The sequence below is a fragment of the Neopsephotus bourkii genome, unplaced genomic scaffold, assembly GCF_033783945.1.
Source record: "Neopsephotus bourkii isolate Nb327-2 ecotype Australia unplaced genomic scaffold, CSIRO-AGI_Nbou_v1 NB_998, whole genome shotgun sequence".
NCBI classification, from domain to species: Eukaryota; Metazoa; Chordata; class Aves; order Psittaciformes; family Psittacidae; genus Neopsephotus; species Neopsephotus bourkii.
Genome location: NW_026901490.1, coordinates 1,990,422 through 2,010,966, shown reverse-complemented (window position 1 = coordinate 2,010,966; position 20,545 = coordinate 1,990,422). Strand labels below are relative to the sequence as shown.

General features: G+C 40.0%; 1 protein-coding gene across 2 annotated transcripts in view; it reads right to left on the bottom strand.

Annotated features, from left to right (window-relative positions):
* Positions 1 to 329: 329 nt before the first annotated feature.
* Positions 330 to 20,545, bottom strand: part of CCDC88C (coiled-coil domain containing 88C) — a 97,407-nt gene continuing 77,191 nt past the window's right edge. The window contains exons 20-31 of one of the 2 annotated variants that reach the window (XM_061359912.1): positions 19,963 to 20,240; positions 15,189 to 15,332; positions 14,416 to 14,602; positions 14,045 to 14,190; positions 12,315 to 12,404; positions 11,267 to 11,508; positions 7,343 to 7,525; positions 6,876 to 6,944; positions 6,155 to 6,223; positions 5,071 to 5,372; positions 3,850 to 4,065; positions 330 to 2,638 (exon numbers count right to left, since the gene is read on the bottom strand). In XM_061359912.1, coding sequence (XP_061215896.1) covers positions 1,628 to 2,638; positions 3,850 to 4,065; positions 5,071 to 5,372; positions 6,155 to 6,223; positions 6,876 to 6,944; positions 7,343 to 7,525; positions 11,267 to 11,508; positions 12,315 to 12,404; positions 14,045 to 14,190; positions 14,416 to 14,602; positions 15,189 to 15,332; positions 19,963 to 20,240 — 2,937 coding nt within the window. In that variant the 3' untranslated portion in view covers positions 330 to 1,627. The remainder of the gene's footprint in view (positions 2,639 to 3,849; positions 4,066 to 5,070; positions 5,373 to 6,154; positions 6,224 to 6,875; positions 6,945 to 7,342; positions 7,526 to 11,266; positions 11,509 to 12,314; positions 12,405 to 14,044; positions 14,191 to 14,415; positions 14,603 to 15,188; positions 15,333 to 19,962; positions 20,241 to 20,545) is intronic. The other variant, XM_061359913.1, reaches the window with a different exon arrangement.

Below are 20,545 nucleotides of genomic sequence, written 5' to 3'. Positions count from 1 at the left end.
TGTCTCAAGTGGTCAGAGAAGCATAAAAATTTACTGGTCTGATTCTACAGCAATCTAGAAGTCATTTAATTTGCATGAATGATCCTTCTAAAGCCTTCAGGAAGGTTACAAACAAACAGGAAGATTTCTGATACCCCTTCTGTGGCAACAACACAAAACCCAACACAACTCTGCCGCTCAGAGACTCAAACCAATACTGAGGCTTACACAAAGCTATTGCAGATAGATTTCCATTTAGCACCATGAAGTGTGTTGCCCCCAGCCCCCACCAAGGAAAAAACAACAACAAAAAAACAAAACAAAACAAAAAAAAAAGTGCAACATCCATCTATTTTATCTTAATCTTTATTATAAACAATTTTGTAGTTTCCAGAACAGGATCACTACATACTAGATAACAAAACCATCCTCAGATGGATCAGTTTCAACTTTTACTAGATTAAATCAGAACCAGCAAAATAACTATTATTTTTTAAAGGATTTAGTCTATTGCCAGAAAAACAGCTTTAAACATGAAACAGAATTAAAGATACGTGTCTGATCATATATACACAAGCAGCTGATGACACTCTGGACAGAAACATACAAGGAACTTTTTTGCACATAAATAGATTTTTAAAAGTATATTTCCTTCACATGTGTACAAAATTATTTTGCTTTCCATACTGAGCAAAACTCTTAAGAGACATAAACAAGGATTTCTAAGAGACAAAATTCCGCATACTGCTTAGGGTGTGGGCTGTCATGCACAACAGGATGCAGTAATACAATTTACATAGCATTCCTATACAATACTTGAACTTCTTATATACATACTTACAAGACACTTTTATACATGAGATGCTACTTTTACAACTGAAATGGCATCTCTCCTGAAAGGTTGCATTAGTTCCAGTGTTTGTATAAAAGATAAATCAAGTTTTGAAAGGCAGCACCACTTGGCTTGCAGAGTCAAGGATCCACTGCACTGCAGCTGTAGTGAAGGCAGTGAGGTAATCACACTGGCCTCTCTTGTGTTTACAGAGTCCCATTTGGGAAGGTCAAGATGTGACCCTTGAAGTCTACACATTACCTCTATAAAATGTGGCTGTGGCAAGAAGAAAAGATTTTAACAGATGGCTAAAGCCATACAGTTTTGCTCTTCAGCTTTATTTTTAAGCTACTTAAGCCAAATAGCTGGGGTTCTGTCTCAGGGGTAGGAGAAGTTTGGCTTTTATTTGACCTTTTCAGTATGGTTAAGTTATCAATGGCAGGCCTGGGTTCAGCACACACACATAACCTGTGAAACTCTTCTCTAATGAAGGTAGAAGGGGTGCACACTGCAGCAATTACAGAGAACCCCGCTAAGCTTCTGCAGTGCAGAATGCTCAACACCTATGAAAATCAGGTGTTAAGCCTGCAGTGGCATTAGACTTCCGCTCTGTTTTAGGCACAAGTGTCAAAAGAAGGCCTGGGGTTTTGTGTTCTGTTTCTCTTAATTATACATTGTTTAACTAGAAAATAGGGCACGGAGAATACTCAGAGCAGCATGCAGGTGATGCCTTTTAAGACCTGGCACAGTGTCTAGACAAATGCTACCCAGATGGCAGCAATGCCAAACATACATACTACTAGCTGCACCTGTGGGTTACACACACCCATACTCATACCAAACCGTCTGCTGATCCCTCTGGGGGTCTGGAGACCCAGGAGTGCTGTTGGAGCTGTTTCCTCTCATGGGCTCCTCCATAGCCCCAGCACTGCCTTCTGGCAGCTTACCCTGGCACTTGCTGAGTAGGGCATCACCTTGGCTTTGCCCTAGTGAAATACTCCCCTCAGTGCTGCCAGAAACAGTTCTGGCAGGGGCCACTGCAGCCACCTCCCCAGTACAAGGGGCTGGTTTGGGTTTCACTTTAGAGGGAGTGTGCGATGTGGGCGAGTAGTGCTGCCCAGAGTTCACGCGCTCTTGTTGCTGGACATGCAGATTGCTCGTGGATGCAGTGGGTGAGGCAGAGAGCTGATGGAAAGATACTGGCCTCTCATCTTTTGGTGGGGCCAGGGAAAGGCGCCTTGCATCAAGCTGCCAACAGCGGGAATCAACACCTTGCAAGGAACCTCCCACCTTGGCAGACTGTGGTCTCTCTCTTAAGGTTACCTGGGAGCTTGCTGGCACTGAAGCCCTAGCTGTCTGACTAACAACATCCTTGCCCCCATGCTGGTCTGCTGCTGACTTCTGAGGACTCTCTTGCCTGTAGGTCTCTGGGCCACTGGCTCTGAGGAGGTCTGCAGAGGCTAAGCTAAATGCCCTGCTCAGTGATGTGCTCCTCCTGCTCACAGTTCCAGGCTGCTGAGGCTGTGCCATCTGCCGCATCCCACTGGCAGCCTGGTGCTGTGGTGTGTGAGGAAACTTAAGGGACCCCTGGGAATTTGCCAGAGGCTCAAGTTCACCTTGTCTAAGGTTTGGCTTTGTGTAATTTCCAGGCTTAGCTATTCTCCCTTCTTCATTGGCGATGGTCTTTACAGTTGCAGCAACAAGACTACTGGGCATCTTAGCACCCTCCTTTCTGGACGGCTGAATCAGCAGGTTCCCAGTAGCTGAAGGCTCATTTGTTTTCTTAAAATAATCGCTGAGCAAGTCATCTCTGTTACTGGAGGTGTCCTGGTGTAAGAAAACATGCACATGCCATATTAATGAAAACACTTTTTTAAAGAATCATGCAGACAGCTATGTTATGATAATCTTCCTTCCCACTTCATTCAACCCAAACACAGCTCTAGATTTCATATTTTAAGTGGGGAATAGAAGATATGAATGTTTACAATGGGTATAAATCCAAATCAAGCAGTCATGCTCGTCATACTTAGAACATGACAGCCTTGTTTGCCAGATTAATTGTCATAAAATTTAAGTTTCATTTCACTTGCAATCTGGGCAGCAGCTCTTTTGCTTCCTTTCACACCAGAGACTGTCACTGTAACATCAATATCATATTAATAACATCAGCCATTGATATCAGCATCAATGATGGCCTGTCACCTTCCATAATACAGTTCATCTGATGAACACTCCACCTTAACTTCAGGATTATAACAGGAGATGAGCCAGCATTACAAGAAAGTTTCATTGCTTCTCCACTGATTCCCCTCACCTCTCCTAGTCAATATACTATGCATGTCAAAAGTTAAGCATGTACAATATAATGAAATATACAAAAAAATCATTACACAAATGGAGATACGATTGCTTGCCCACAATTAACTTGCAAATTTCAAATCAGACAATTAACCTGGCAGTAAAAGAAAACATACAATGAATTTTTCATGGGGATGGTCCATGCAATCCAAAAACTGTGATGTTTATCAGCTGCCGTTGGACTATTAGTATGAGGCATGCTCAGAATAGTTAAGGGACGTGATGTCTTCACAAAAACGTGCTGAAACAAGCTCATAGAATTTATTTCTTTACTCTTCTCTAGGAAGTATGTTAAAGTTTAATACAGTCATTTCACTAGCATTCCAAATGTTTCTTCCAGTCACAAAACTCATTTGCCAGAAGTGAACACCATTAATGACAATAGTGCAGTGGGAAGATTCCTATGCTCACCTAAATGTTAAAGTGTTAGGGTTAATTTTAACTGCACTTTAAACATTAAAACATATGCACATTAACACTACAGAATAACTAGTTCTCCAAAACCACACTATTTTTGAACAAGCATTGGAAATACTTTATGAGTAATTAATGCAAGTGATCTGGCAGCCTTTAAAATAACAGGTAAGAGTTACAGGATGCTTTTATAGGTATTAATGTGCTAGCAAAAGCTGTTATAAGCTGGGAGCTGTTGCTTTCATAGCAAGAACAATGGATACCCTGGGGATATACAGTGAAGTAGATCTCCTATTTCCCCTGACTGCTCTGTGCCTCATGCTGTTGGGACATGAATGACTGAGGATCGATTCGAGTGACTGTGAAGGTTCCTGATGGAGGGAAGGACACAGGGAGTAGCAAGAGGGATACAGTGCATCGGCTTCTAACAGAAATTGGTGCAATGAGATAATTTCGCTCTCATTTAAACTGCGCCGACGCTGAAAAGGAACAAGAGTGACAGAAAGAATGAAAATAGAGACATGGTCATGTAGCTACAAACAAGAATAAATAAATAAATAAATAAATAAAACCCCCTAACTTTAAACATCTTTCAAGCTAAGATTTGTACTTAGGATAATGAGGGAATAGGAGATATATTTAAATATTACTCTGAAAATTGAAGGACCAGAATTTACCAATGCCATAAAATGGTACAGATATGTTATTTCCATACTGTTGCCAAGGCATTCATGAAACAGAAGTATGTGGCCACTTTCACAACCAATGAATTGTTCTTAAGATACTAACACGCTTGATACTGTACTGCCTCGCTACTGTACAGCACGTCAGAAGACAAATGCCATCCAGAAAACATGCATTTAATATCTGACAAAGCACTTCAGTTTGTGACGTTTTCTTGCAGTCACTGAACCAACAGCACAGTGCCAGTCAGCATACAAACACGCAGCATGGTGAAAGCATCGAGAACTTCCTGTGACGTGAAAAAAATTCTCTCTCAAATGCACTGATGGTAGTTTCAGATTAGGAGATGGCTTTAACAACTGTGCGTGTAGCACTTCAATTGCAACATACCATTAGGTTTCATATCTAATTACAGATTTAGCAGCTGAAAATTATACAGAAAACTTATCAGTTCACAAATAAAAATACCTGGATCTGAGAACTGACAATAAAATATGAAACCTTGACCCCAAGTCTTTGATATTAAAAAGCCCCAGCAGTCCAATATATAGCACTTGAAGTGAATTATGTGCCTAAATTGCCATAGCTGATAGATACAGCATAATAAATCAGCTGCATGGTAGTTAATCTTGCCTTAGCTGTTCATTCACTTTACAACATTTCACAGTTCTCTGCAAGTTTCACACACATGAACAAGAATCTTCTTGTCTTTCCTTGCTTCCCTATCCCCACATCCCCCTGAATCAGCTTTGAACAGTTTCTTGACATCTGAGATGGGCCACCTAGCTCTGTTTACTTACACTTGGTGAGGACAGTCTGTTGCTCTCTTCCAAGAACTCTTCCAAAGTTACCATCTCACTGCCAGGTGAGGCAGACCGTTGTCTGCCTGAATAAGACTGGGATGGAGTACTCTTCTGAGGTGTATCATATGAGATCAAACCATTCTTGTGGAAGGAGGATTCATGCCTGCTGCTAGGGCTTAAGACAGCAGAAGCAAAGTGAAAGGGATAGCTGTCACGGAGCAAGGCTGGTGCCTCTCTGCTTGGCACCGTATCTTCACTACTGAGGCTGTCGGTTCTACCATGGATATGATCTAAGGAACCTGTGGAGAAGCATAAATATTGTTAAAGGCACTGTTCTTCATTTCAGATTTGTCACTGAGGTAGGAACTTTATCGTCCAGGGCCATTTCCACACTAAATGGCATTTTCACAGACCAGGTGACATTTTTTACCTTGCTTCTCCCACAGAACTCAAGGCAGTCAGAACTTTGAAACATCAGGGCTAGTAAACGACTTACAACACATACTTTAAGACCCTGTGTTAAAAAAAGCCCAACTACTTGTCCAAAGAACAGTAATAACACAGATAGTAAGGGGTCCTCTTTACAACCTCTGTGCCACTAATCTCCCTAGTTTTGGCTGTGTGTGTGACCTGACAATCAAAACCTCTAAGTGGGAAAGCAGGAAGTGGATTTTTCCACAGCATCAGGTATTCTGGCATCCTTCAAGCACACCCAATTTCAGCAACAGATCTCCAGAGCACAGAGATTCCATACACAAGCTGTGTGCAGAGTAAGAACAGCAGAGACTGTTGTTGTAAAAGGAGTCTAACAGTAGCATGGTACTTCCCACAATATGATGCCAGTCAAACTGAAGCAAAACTAGACTGCCTGCCTTAAAAGCTACCACTTGCCAGAATCAATCTCAGAAAAATACTTCTTGCCAGCAGTTTTGATTCCCAAGACAGCCACATTCAGACTGCATAATCATTACGATTTCAAAACAGCAGTCTTCAGATTTAATTGGAAGGAAAACAGCATTTTGTACACAGTTTGATGGAATTTCACTTCCTGTTTGTCAGAACTCAGTTATAAAAGCTTTACCTTTCAAATTGAGAGGTGAACTACTGCTGGAAGCGTTTCTGCTGCTCTCTAAACTGTTTGGCCTGGACACTGAAAAACACAAAACAAGCACTGAACAAACAGATCCTAAGTTCCTCTGATTCTTTAAAAGACTTGGCTACAGTATGCCTTCTGAAAATAGAACCTGTGCAACTAAGTCACTCTGAAAACATTAACAACGTAATATACACAGGATGCCAAAGTCTGGACAGAGTAGAAAGCATTTTCATTTTTCAATTCAAGTTGTTCAGGATCCATTTTGTTTTTCTCACTTTTTGCACACAGAAATATATTCCGGGCTTTTCTTTTACAGCAACTATTAACAAAGTAACGTAAACACTGAAGAAGTTTGACAATAAGCTGCTGTCTCTTTCTCAGTTTATTTCTTTGGAAGGAGCTGGTAACCAGCCTTCAAATTAAGTGTTCCTTAAATCTCTAAGCAGGCATTGCTGCTTCTGCACCAGCGTTCCCACTGTGCATCCACAACCCCCCACCTCTAATTTTTTTTATTGCTGAGTCACTTCCTTAAGGAAGGAATTAAACATTGTCCAGAAAAACCATCAAGAAATCTGTAAGCCATGCATTAGAAAGTCTGTTTCTGAGGCAAGGCAACTCATCTCAATGTCAGCATTATTTCTGAAAAATTATTTTAGGAAAAAGCCCATGTAGGAGTTCAGAGTGTTCATGCATGCTACAAGCTTACCGTGCTGTCTGGTGCTTGCGAACTCTACCTCAAGGGACTGCTCACATAGATCATCTTCTGAATTACAGCCTGAAAAGAACACAAAACTTAAAAGGCAATATTAACACAGGAAGGTTAATCTTTCAGGCCAGTCTCCAATGCATGCTAGCACTGTAGAAGACTGAGGTGATCAAGAGGGTTTTACAGAGCCAACACTGGAAAAGCCTCAATCTTACAACCACTGTTGTGAACCACTGGGCAGGGAACCACAGGAGAACTGACATGCAAAGGTGGTCTGTCAAGTTGATGACATGACAAGAGTGATGAAACCCTGTATCTGATTAATTAAATAAAATAGGAATGAAGATACTAATGCTCTGGTTTTATACTTCAATGGCACTAGAAGCAAAGTTTCACCCAAGCAGGAGCTACAAAGTAGCCTGAGTTGTAGTAACAGCTGGTACGTCAAATGCACTGCCATTGCACACCTTTTGGTCTGCCCTGCAGCCTGGAGGTGGGAGTGGAAGTCTGCAGATGAATAGCTGAGGTTGTGCAAGTCCTAGGACCCAGCTCCACACAGGAATGTTTTGTTGCAGAGTCTGCTGCAATTTCAACATTCTCATTGCTGCCTCCATGACGGGAATTCCTCTTTTGCTTTAGGTCCATTATCACTGAGGGGGAGAGAGGTGAATAAATACAAGTCAACGAAAAATAGCATCAGGAGATCTGTATTTACTTGCTTATACAAACATGACAAGCAGGCACAAAGAAACTGCATAACAGAGGCACCAGTTTTGCAAGCTTTTCCATATACAGTTCAGTATTGGATAGGAAATTTCTGCCACCAGTTTTTCAATCACGTGTGCTCTCTGTAAAGTGTGGGAGTGACAAGGGCTGCTTAGTGCTGGTGGGAGGGCTGATATTATACATGCAATAATTACCGTGAAAGGAGGAAGAAAAGGAGCAAAGACATGAATGCAGAAAAGTGAAGTGTGAAATTCCCCTAACATTATTCCTTGCAGGTACATTTTATGAGCACTTACTTCAGTAACAAAATAGAATAAGGAAAGAGTGACAGTAGTCACGCTCTTATTCAAAGAGAAATAATGCTGATTTGGAAATTATCTAACACGATCTGCGCAGTAAGCTAATTGCTTTCAAATCAGATCACTGCTGTGGAGCAAGAGCTCAGTCTTCATAAAGTTAAAATTTTGCTGCTCTTGTGATGTTCTGGTGCATGATTTTTAAGTGAAATTTCTGGAATCTTAGCATGAGAACAATGAAAACTGCCTGCTAGAATATTAGACTCAAAAAACTGAAGACATTTTTCCTAGTGATAAGGTAGGTTAATTAATTTATTGGAATGCGAATGTAATGTTTGAAGGCACACAAAATAGAACAAAATATAAAGAATTATGCAGCAGAGTGCAGAGGTCAAAAGAAGCAACTTAATAGAAACAATGGACAGACAGTTCAAAGCACAGAGCAGCTACAAAGCTGCATTAGAGAAATGGACCAAAGTACTGACTCCTGGAAGCTGACTTCAGAAACGTCATCTTCTGCCACAGTGCGTGCAGAGGCTCCGCAGCACAAGGCTAGCACTTTCTCTCAGAATTTAAGTTTATGGCATGCCTGTAGCAATTACTGGCTCAAGCTTGGCATGCAAATCCGTATTTCTAATTGATGTTGTAGATGCACTTAACCCCTTCTGTACATGCCAGAATTATTAACTGCCCTGGAAACAAATATTCTACAAATCCCAAAATAGGCAACAGGTTTCTGTGCCAGTGTCCCTGTTGCACTAGAGAGAGCCAATTCTCAGAGTGAGAAGGGGGATGAGATCTTGTGGCCTCTTTGCTGAGCTCCCCATAGCATATTGCCTTTGCTGCATGTGTCTGTCTAAGACAGAATGAGGACTGGAACCACGCGTTGATTTCAGAAGCCATTAGGTTGTGACTATCAGGCAGTAAGAATTCTGGGCAATGAATCCATGATGAAAGTTGTTCCCAATCTCAAGAGGACAAATATACTTTCTTCTTTAAAAAAAATAAAAAATAAAAAATTTGTCAAAACTGAAGCAGCAGAAACTGAAACTTTAGCTCAATTTGGGATGAATTTTCATAGCTGGAAGTGTAAAAGCTTGCTAAATAGCAGGTTTGAATGCAAACGTCAAGACACTTTGCAGAGAATAATTTTCCCAGTAGCTTCCACTCTATATTCAAAGCCAGACTACTTAAAAGCAATGATGTTAAACTGCCATTTTTAACATTTAGTGGCATAGAATACTGGAAGAACCTCCAGGATTTGAGACTGCTTATATATTAGAGGTGTATTTTAGTAGGACTACAACACTGTAGAAGCATAGCAACAGCGAATCAGTTCAACACTTTAACTGGACATGATGCAAGTATGTGATTGCAAGAAAATATCAAAGCACATAGCAACTCCACTTACTTACAACATACACCACAGCCAATATACATACGCAAACTGTATGTCATGAGGTCCCCTAAAAATATGCTGCATTGAAGAAACGATCCACAGTATGCAATTCATCTTCTATGGGAAAACTTATGTCCATGTTTACTAATCTGTGCTTGTATTTAAAGTATTGTAAAGACATGCTGAGTGTTTCTATCAAGATATGTGTTCTTTCAATACGTGAGATTTTTTAAATTTTTTATTTAAATATTTGTCATAATTAAATGAAGATAAATATTAAAGAGAATGTGTTAGAAATCTCCCAATTCCAGGAAAGAAAGAGGTTCATTAGGAGAGGATGGGATGTTGGAAGACGACCAGAATCGGAGCCGATTAGAGAGAGACTGATGATTTGATGGAGACTTAGGAGACTTTTCTTTATCCTTGATTTTGCTTCTCAAAAAGGCAATCTTTTTGCGCTGCGTAGCTAAATTGTTATCACCCAGGTATCCCGAAAAGAAGAAAAAAATTAAAAAAAGCCTTGTAAGTAAAACTTAAGTTTCTTAAAACAGATTAAAGACTACACAACTAGTAGAAACAACAAAGGCTAAGCAAAGACTAACATATATTTGGAGGGTTTATTAACATATAATCACAGGTAATCTGGCTCAGATTAACTCATAGATTAACATATATACATAAAATATAATGAAGTCCATTCAGAAATTACTGTTACCTAAAATGTTGTTATTAAATAAAGTAAAATCAGATAGGTGTGTGTGTTACTTGGTGATAATATGCTCAAAATTTCCTACATGTCTTCTAGGTTTTAATAATGATACTCAGAATCTCAACATAAGCACATTCAACAGAACATCAGAAAGAACAAAGCCGCAGAGACTCTCTCATCTCTGGCACTCCATGAGGGCCTTTGTTCTGTGGAAACCCAAATCCAAATTCCCAGGTTGAACTTTGGATGCATGTTAACCATTTAGTATCTCCTGAAATCATACAAATTATCTGAGACATGTATTTTTAAGTGAATCAATGACCTTGAAGAGTTAGAATGGATAAGAGGAAATGTAAAACCCAATCAAAACAAAAACTTCAGACAGACACGGGAGTTTATGACAACAGCTTTACCCTCCTCAGCCACTTCCCTTGTGTTTTCCACAGTCGCAGTGGGAAGATAAAAGTTATTATTTAAGGATTAATTTCATAACTGCTTCTTGAAATGTATCCCTGCAGGACAATAATCTAGATATAGAAGCTGACAGAAGTGATCTCAATACAGTAAGCAAACCTTGGGATATACATTACATTTAAGAAAGACTTTGAGGAGCTTTCTTTTAAATTTCCCATAATTAGGAAGCGATTTACTGTATGAACTAACTAAACAGAAAAAGAAATCATTTCATCTTCCTCACATTTGCCTTTAAGTGTTTAAAAAAACATTTTATCATTTTAAATTAAGCAATCCTTAGTCTGATTCAAAGTCAAAACATTTTATCATCCTCCAAAATAACTGGATTACAGTAAATTAGCATTTTCGATGTTATTTATTTTGCATGTGCGCCATCTTCTGGCAGTGTCTGCAAGACCAGTTACTGCCCATTTAAGGATAGTTCCTAGTATTACACGATCCAACTTTAAACTGCTTTGTTGCAAAATCCCAGTAAGCAAAGTATCTCTACCAACTCATTCAGTAACATGCAATACATTCAGGCAAACCAAGAAATCACATACAAAGGCTGAAGGGGGAAGTAGAAGGTAAAAGAACCAAACCAAACCACACTAAAAGTTCATCTTCTTAGTTTAGGGTTTTTTTGCTTACTAAAACTTTAAGTTTACTAAAAAAAAAAAAAAAGGCTATCAAACAAAATGTGATGGAGTATTAACATATCCTGTACATTAAGTATTTTTTATAATCTTTCTTAAATGTTTTCAAAAATTACTGTTCAGGTCTTATATTTAGGTTGAGCATTCCCTACCTTTGTTTGAAGAATTTCCAGGGTTCTCTCTCTCTTCCAAGGAGTTTGACCCTTGAGAGTTATTATCCTGAGTCTCTTGTTGATGTTTCAGTTTTTGGGAGGCACATGGAGAGCTTACAGTCTCTGCAGATTCAGAATGTGATTGAGGGCTTTCTGCTGCTGCTTTCAATCGCTCCCTCATAGTCTCCTTCTTTGGCTTGATTAGTTTGACTAAGGCTCTGGCTCCAATCCAGTGGTTTTTCCTGATAAAAGTCAGTTTTGTGAATGGGATTCATGAAACACTAAAAACAATACCCCCTGAAGATTTGTTTACAGCTGTGCTAACGCCATCAAGCCTTCATACATTCTTATTTGCTTACTGACATGAATTGGTTCAAAAGATGCAGAAAGAATTTCACAGAGCTCAAGATCCATCTCTCTCCCGAAGTCTAAACTATTTTACAGAAATATTTCTTCAGCATGAGAAATGTGAGAGAGACAACTGTTCCCTCTGCTAGAAATATAAACTACATATATGGACACACATAAGACATTAATGGTGTCAAAAGCTCTACTGCAGGAACAGTCAGAGAAGGAAAGAAATTAAAACTGCTTTAAAGATGAATAACTCTCTTTGCTAAGGCTACCAATCAGAACTCTCTGTGGTGGAATTAGCTTGGTTCCTTTTTGTTGTTCTTAATGTAATTTGTTTTAAGTCCTTTCTCCCAATGGACTGCTTTAGCTCCTTTGGAAGAGCAGTTCCGGAAGTTCCTGCTGCTGCTTTGCCACTACAATGGGGGCCCCTCTCCCTCTGCTGATCATGTTCATCAGGGCAAAGGGCTCTTTTCCAATTAATAGTGTTTCAGATTCCAGTACTAAAACAGAGGGCCCCACATGAGGTACTACGCTCTATATTAACACAACTTGATGCTTCCAGGAATGGCTCTTAGAGTGAGACAGAAGTGGAGATGACACTGTCCTTATTTCAGATGAGATTTCTGTTATCTCCAGTATGGAAGGTACTTTCTTACCCTCAAGGACAGCAGAGCAAAACCCATAAGGGACTTACTTTTTGGGAGTAGGATCATAAAACTTGTACTGATCCATTATCTTTTCTTCAAGTTTTTCCTTGTGTCTCCTTAAGGCATTCAGTTTGTCACTGTGAGAGGGAAAAACATATTCTGAACTGTATGAAATTAATCATCATGGAAAAGCTTGAAGACCAAAAGCCATCAGACCACTGACAATTGAACTTCATTGTATACATAACTAAGTATTTCATTCCTGTGTTGCTACTCCGTTATAAGTAGAGAAATACATAATGTTAGATCTTTTTAAGACTACTTTGGTCTCCTATGAGCAGTGTCAAAGCACTCTCAGGAGTGCCATAGAATCTTACTATTTCTTTTCACTCATTTTATTAGCCTGTGCAGTGGATGTTAGCAAATCTCTTTTCATTCAAGTAGTAGGTCTAATGTACCTCAAACACAGAACTGTGACACCTGGATAAATACGCTTAAGAGTCTCTCAGTACATTTGAACTGTATTCAGCCAATTTCAGCAAACAATTTCTAACATTTCAACCATATAATCCATTACTAAAATAAAAGTCACTAGCTCCCACATCACCCTGAAGTGCTAGACTAAAATTCTTGGGATTAAGAACACTTTTCTTCTGTCCTTTATAAGAGAAATTCACTGCAGTGAGAACAGAATTATTTGCAAATGTACAGTATATTTAAACAGGGTATCCCACCTTAAGCATTTCACCCTGTGCTTGGGGTTGCAGCATCTTGCACCCTTTATAAACACGAAAAGAGGTATTTATTAAAATGCAAATAACAAAAACTAGAGGAGTAAAAATATTTGCTATTCTTCAGGAATATAAATTTAAAATGACTCTCATAAAACTATATTTTTGTTGTAATTCAGCTGTTTTCCAAGCTGTCCTGTGTTCAGCAGTAGCAGTCATTTTTCTCCTTCTTAGTAGCTGGTGCAGTGCTGTGGTTTTGACTTTCAGCCTGGGAACAGCACTGATAACACCGAGGTTTTTAGTTGTTGCTCAGTAATGTTTAGTCTGACCAAGGACTTTCTGAGTCTCATGCTCTGCCAGGGAGGAGGGGAAACCGGGAGGAAGCAGAGACAGGACACCTGACCCAAACTGACCAAAGAGGTATTCCATACCACAGCATGTCACGCCCACTGTATAAGCTGGGGGCAGTTACCCAGAAGGGCTAGATCGCTGCTCGGGCTGGGCTAGGTATCAGTCGGTGGGTGGTGAGTGGTTGTATTCTCTTCCCCTGTTATTTCCCTTATCATCATTCTTATTGGTGGTAGCAGTAGTGATTTGTGTTATACCTTAGTTACTGGACTGTTCTTATCTCAACCTGTGGGAGTTATATTCTTTTGATTCTCCTCCCCATCCCTCCGGGAGTGGGGGGAAGAAGTGGGGAGAGTGAGCGAATGGCTGTGTGGTACAGAATTACCGGCCAGGCTTAAACCAAGACACAAGCTCTTCAAAAACCTTTGAGAAGTTCCATCTTTCATAACTCAAGTTTTCAATATTAGTTTGTCTATAGTATTTGAAAAGAGCTGAACTTGTCCACAGACCTCCTGAAAACCCCTCTGTGGTGAGGCAATGCGAAGACATTTTATCGCTTCTCCCCATTACATAGTATCTCCATAGTATCAAGCACACCTATCATTCCCCTACTTGTCCTACTCCTGAAAATTATTTTTATTCTATGTTTGTCTAGATGACCTTTTCAGGTTTCATGAATCAAACCTCTAGTTTCTTACATGTATTGTTTCTGTTCTTCGTGATACTGCTCCTTGTTCTCCATGTTTTGCTCCAGTAACATCTGATTCTGCTGGCTCAGCATCTGAATCTGACTCAGGAGATGATGGTTTTCTTCTTCCAGATTTCCTTTTAGACGGGACAGCAACTATTAAAAAAGACACATTAATCTTTCTTTCACATCTGGATTCCCTGGAAGTGCACCATAATCAAGCTAACAGAATAGCAGAGCAACATAAGTTACAATGATAAACTTAAAAGAATATGAGGGTCTTATTATGACCCCATAACTTGACTGCCTACCACGTGCCAGAAACTTCACACAATGGTTTCTAGCAGGGACCCAGCAGTATACCTACCCACAGCTACTCACCTCACAGTGGTTATCCAGCTTGGTCAGAGAGATATCCATGGACTGGTGCTGCTCTTTCAGCTCATCATAGCGAGCCTGCCAACGATTCAGCTCCAACTGAGAGTTGTTCAAGGAAGTTTTCAGCTCTTTAGTGTGTGCATGTAGCCCTTCATATTCTGCCTTTAGTTGGCTGTGAAAGAAATTCACCCTAAACACGAAGACATCAACAGGCTTATGAAGGGCACTTCACAGAAAGTACCACACATCCAAAGACCATAACACCAGTATGCTGCTGTCACTGTATCAAACATTCAGTTCCAAAGACTGACTCCTAAAGGCATTGTATTCTAAGCATATAATAAAACTTAATTAAGAAAGTAGCACTAGTAATATATTTCAAATCTACCAAAGAATTGAAAGGAAAATAGATTCAATACAAAACTGATCTTTCCTCAGTATGTAAGAAACAGACCACAGATATCTGAGGCACAATATATTTAAGAGCATTTGGATATAAACGCAGCTCTATTTGGCACAACTAAAGACAATTCACAGAACTTTTTTCTCGATGCATGGAATACGAGCACTAATGTGTCCTGAACTGTGAAACACTGTAACATTGTAAGATGACACTGTGGCATTCTTTTATACCGTTTGGTAAATCTAAAAATGTCTACAAATCATGAAGGCATAACATTTGAAGATTAAGTTCTGTATCTGGTGACAGATCAGCTAAGCCTTGCTGTCTGCCAGCACTGCAATCAGCATACAAAAATTTAGCAAGAGAACCCTACCTGTCAAGCTCCTCCCTCAACTTCTGATTTTCCCCAGCAGTTATTGCATTTGATCTCTTCTCTTGTTGAAGAACCTCTCTCTCAGTTTTTAAAACTATTTCCAACTCTTCCAATTCTGCCTTGTGTTTCATTAAACTGTTGTATCTGCAAAAAGAGTAGCAGCATTTAAATAGCTTTGTTTTAAACAGTTTTCTTCCTCTAGTTAAAGATTTTTAATAGATAGCATCATAACAACCAGAAAAGATTTTTTTTTTCTTGCCTGCTTGGCTTCATACACATTTGTGTGGTTAAACATCTACCTTACTTCAAGATTCGGATCATTTGGTAAAAAGCACACAAGTCTCCAGGGTGAGTGCTAACTGCACCATTAAACTGGAATCAATTCACAAATAATTATCAGTGGCAGGTTTCAAAAACCTGTCTAAAAATCAGAAAATAGCAGTCATAAAGCAACTCAAAAGTGGTAGAATGAGCAACAGCTTATTAGGTAACAAACTAACGCAGATCAGGTTATATGCATAGCTAACAGCATCCTGGATAGGTAATAATCTCCTACATATTCCTGGCAGATGATGAGGCCAGTATCAGTGAGCCGACAGCAAAACACCTTCAAGCAGGAGCTGACCCACCTGCTTGTGTGGCTCTACTTGTACACTAGTGAGAAACTCAAGAGCAACACTGGTGTCCACACCCAGGCTTCCACTCTTATTTGGTTTATACAACTTGTGCATAAATCATTCAGGGTGGGGAGACGGGCAGATGCCACCAACTATGTCTTTGATTTAGATCTCTGGAATGCTACAATAAGAGGTGTGTGACAATTCTCCTGAAACTTGACACAGGCATTGATTAGGCAGGCTCAGCCTCCCTGAGCTGCTACACTGCCTGCATTTGGAAAACACTGCAAAGAATAAGGTGGCTTAAGACTGCATTGTAAAACAGCAATCTGTTCTCAAATGTGGGGTTTTTTTTCCCCTCTGGCGGCCTTCTTTAGGGTCTGTGCCCATACACTCATGCCAGCAAAAGCCACTGGGGATACCAGTGCAGTGAACATCAAAAGTCATCAGCACATTTTTCTGTGACTGTGATAAAAGAATACTGCCCCAGAATATCCTTGGGCAGACACACCTGTACTAGTCATGGAGAAACATCTTTCTAAGCAATTTTAAAACAGCAATTAGATGGAAGATGCACCATTGCTTGGAAAAGCTAGAGAACAAGCATTCTCTGTCCGCAACTCTCATCCCAAAACAGATGAATGCAGAGCAAAGCTACTCTGCTGCCATGAAAACTTCAAAACAAAAACAAAAGCAGCAGACAGCGCCAAATACACTGACTCCTGCCAACTTGTTATCCTTTCAGGCTACCATTCTCTTCACCCCAGGGTCAAATTACAGCCTGTCCCAAATTCCAGTCCATGGAAGGGCCACACAGAAAAGTACCTGCCTCCCAAACAAAAGCTGCTTTTTTGCTATTCATTCCCACTAACAGCAGTGAAGTTTAATTAACCTTATCTATTTGTTTTCTTCCTCCATTCAGCTCCAGGACATTTCAAATTCAGTATCTGTACAACAAATAGAAGAACTTGAAAGCATAGGAAGGTTTCACATCCAACTCCAAGAAATATTTAAGATAGACAGCATGCCAATCCAGAGTCTAAGAAGACAAACTCCACAGTCAGTCATTTGGCAGATTACCGTGACTGCCTCTGCAGAAACCGTGTTATGAATTCTTTTGCCATTTCTGTATGATAGGGCTGTTCTGTTCATTTTTAATCAAGCCCTCTATTTTTTAAAGAGTACTGCTTGGAGGGAAGCAGTATACTGGTCCAGTTATACCGGCTTGGCCCAGATCCACATGCTGCCTTTGAGCATGAGAACCCACCCCTGAGGTAGACCACAGCTGCTCCCCCAGATATTCAGTGAAAGGTAAAAAAGATCGCAAAAATGCAAGTGGTTCTGCATCTCTGAAGCCCTAATGAAATCTCAAGGCAAAATTTTCTTCTAAGTCCAGATTCAATATGGTGCCTGCTATTTGAGCAAGATTTGTGCAACCTGACAAGTTCTAAACCACTGGGGTCATGGTTACCCATCCTGTAGGCAACTCAACACTCGTGCTCACACCACTTTAGGCATCAGGTACTTGGACAGAGGGGTTTTTAAAAGATTCTTATGCAAGCAAATAAAATCCATTTGGCTCTGGAGCAATCCATTCCTGGGACTAAACAAATGTATGCCTCTTTACTCCTTTTGGTTTTCACTCTTTCTGGTGCTTTGTTAGCAGAATTACTGTGGACAGGCATTTGTGACTGAGAAAACTTTAAAAATGCTCAGTTATGATAAAAATCATGTGGTAGAGAGAATCCAGAAGAAAATTATCAGCCAGCGGTGGTAACATAATAATTAATACAAGTCCCTGCAACGTGTAACCCTCACAACAGAGTCATTTTGGGCTTTTTTTTTTTTTTTCCACTGAGACGAATTTTCCTAGTGTCTCTGCAGGATTAGACTTCTTCAGAGTAAGCCACAAAGAAAATGCTCAAGGATCTGCTAATGAACTGTATTTAGTAAGTTATTACCTCCCTTTTATAATGTGTAATATGTAAAGCAATTTAAAAAATGCAGCAAAAGAGTCCAGCCTGTGTTCGCTGAGATGGTCAGCCAAACACCACAAAGTCAAGAAACAGCTATTACTGGAAATGACCCTAACATACTAACTCTCCTTTTCTTGTTAAGCCAAACACACATGTCTGTGGTTTGCTGGGCTATGACAGGCCATTTCACTGCAGTTACACCCAACCCATTATTAAATCCCCACTGCAGTGCTAATACTGTGCATAGAGAGCCGAAGGAGGTTTAATGAAGTTTGCTCAGGTGCAGAAAATATTCTGTGGTTAGAATGCATCAAAATGAACTACACAAACCTTGGGGACCTTTGCTGTACACACTGTTAGGAGCCCACACACTAACTAAAGTTGCTGTGAGTTTTTCTAGACAAGCTGCAGTCATAGGTTTGTGCAGGAGTACCATCCCACCATGATTACACTGCTGTCACCGAGATAAAGCAATTACCTTGGAGCTGCAACAAAGAAAACTCATCTCTTAGATGCAGTACAAACTTCTTGGCTGCACTAAGCTGCTCTGGGAAAATTTAGCAGGTAGAGCATTCTATCTGAAGTTGAAAGTGAGATATTTCATCTTAGCAGTTAAACACCTCAGAGTAGCAGAAGAAAACATTTTCTTACAGCTGTTTTTCTAACTTTCTCCCCTCAGCAACCTCCGCCAGCTGAACTGCACACAGCACATGATGGAGGCAAAACGGAACACAGACAAAAATTTTAAGCTTGTCTCTTTTTTCTGTCAGCCAAATGGGCACACAGGCTGTTCTTGGACAAATTACCTTGATAAGTGTCTTTTGAGAGAGATCTGCTGAGGAGGACACTGTGCTCTCAGAACTGCCAAAAATCAACCTGCTTTGAGTATAGAAAAGGCCACTATCTGTTCCTCTGCAACATCTCTCACTAGCTGTCACACCTGAGTAACAGAGAGTCCCAATTGTTAATGTTTACAATGGTAATCTGAACACTTTCACTAGAGATAACCTGTTTTTAGAAAACAGGTTTTAAAGTTATTCCCTCGAGCTAAAACTATTTAATAATTGGTACTCACCAAGAAAAGAAAGAGTCCAGCAAACTGCCTCAACACACCACAGTGTGATAATCTCAGGCAAAGCCTGAATCAATGAGAACCATTAATCAGTCTGAAAGAGACTTGGTAAGCAAGAACAGCATCTGTGTAATCACTTACAGCTCATTTAGTTAACAGCCAAGCAGCTGTCCTGCCACACAGCCTGATGGATATTTTAATCACAATAGGCTTATTTCTATACTTTATGGAAATCCACTGCATGTTGTATTGCCAGCTCCTTAGTGTTTGGGGTTTCACTCCACCCTCAAAGATTACCACTGAGTTGCTCTGAATCCAGCTCCTGGTTTTGCACAGAAACTAAACCTAAATACGAGTATTTTGAGGAAAGTCACTAAGTTGTATATGAGAAGCTTTGTGGGGTAGGTGAAGCAGCATTTATGGAGCAGTACATATACATTGTTTGATCCACGCATAACTGTCAGAAAATTACAGTGACTACACAGTAAACAATAAACAGATTACTCTGATTTCACAATCCAGTTGAAGGGCCTGAAGCAAAAGCCTTAGATTGTGAGAACTGGAAGAAATAACTCATCACTACCTCTTAGCTGCTCATTATGGCTTCATTCAGAGAGCCTCCTTTGTCATGAAGCTGATGCCATACACAATCTTCAATGACTTAAACTTCACAAAATATGTACTACTCACACACAGGTAATTACATAGGTGACTTGCAGACGTTAGTGTGTGACTAGAAAAGATACCCCACACAGTAGATGTGGGAAAACTTTTTTAAGGCTGTATGCACCATAAAGGTGCACTGCTAAGGCTTGTAGCACAGATCCTTAAACACAGGAGAGGCATTCATCTCTGATAAAGCATCCCCAAGGCCTAAGATCACATTTGCTAAATTTCACCCATCATTAAATGTCTACCACCTTTAGAGGTCTAGAATTTACAGCTTTGCAAGCGTTTTCATCTAATCTCCTAATGACACCAAGAGTGAGAAGACACTTTTCCAGGAGAATGATTTAGTAGCTTCTATTTGTAATTGGCGACACATTTAAGGCTAAAATCGTAACACGGGCACATTCTATCTATTCTGCGCCCCCGGGCAGTAATCATACCTCTCACTAAGACCTTTGTGCTCCAGGTCCAAGTTTTTGTGTAATGTTTTCAAGCAGCTGTGCTGGTTTATTAGGACTTCATATTCTGCCGACTGCCGTTCATGTAGTGAAGCAAGGTGTTCATGGTCCTGAAGCAATGACTCATACTCGGCTTTCAGCTGCTCTTTCTGTTTCAGTAGATTTTCATTCTCATTCTCCTTGGCTGTCTGCTGATTTTGGAGCAAAGTATTCTGGGCCATCAGTGAAGAACTCTGGGAGCTGAGAGTCGAATTTTCTACCTAAAGTTTCTCAAATAAGAAGCAGGTATTACTTATTTACACCTACTGGTACATACAACAAACATGTAGTGGCAGCTTGTATCTGTATAGAGTTATTCAAGAATGCATCCATTGCTTTGTAGACTTAAGACATTTAGACAATTAGTCATTGTTTTGGTATTATTGCTGGTAGTGTGCACCACACAAAGCCATGCTATCAGCAGTCAGAAAATAACAGGATAACCTCTAAACTGAAAAACTGTTGTCTTAACAGTAGAAGATCTTGAGCCTGTAAGACCAAGATAAGCTGGAATACTTGCAACTGA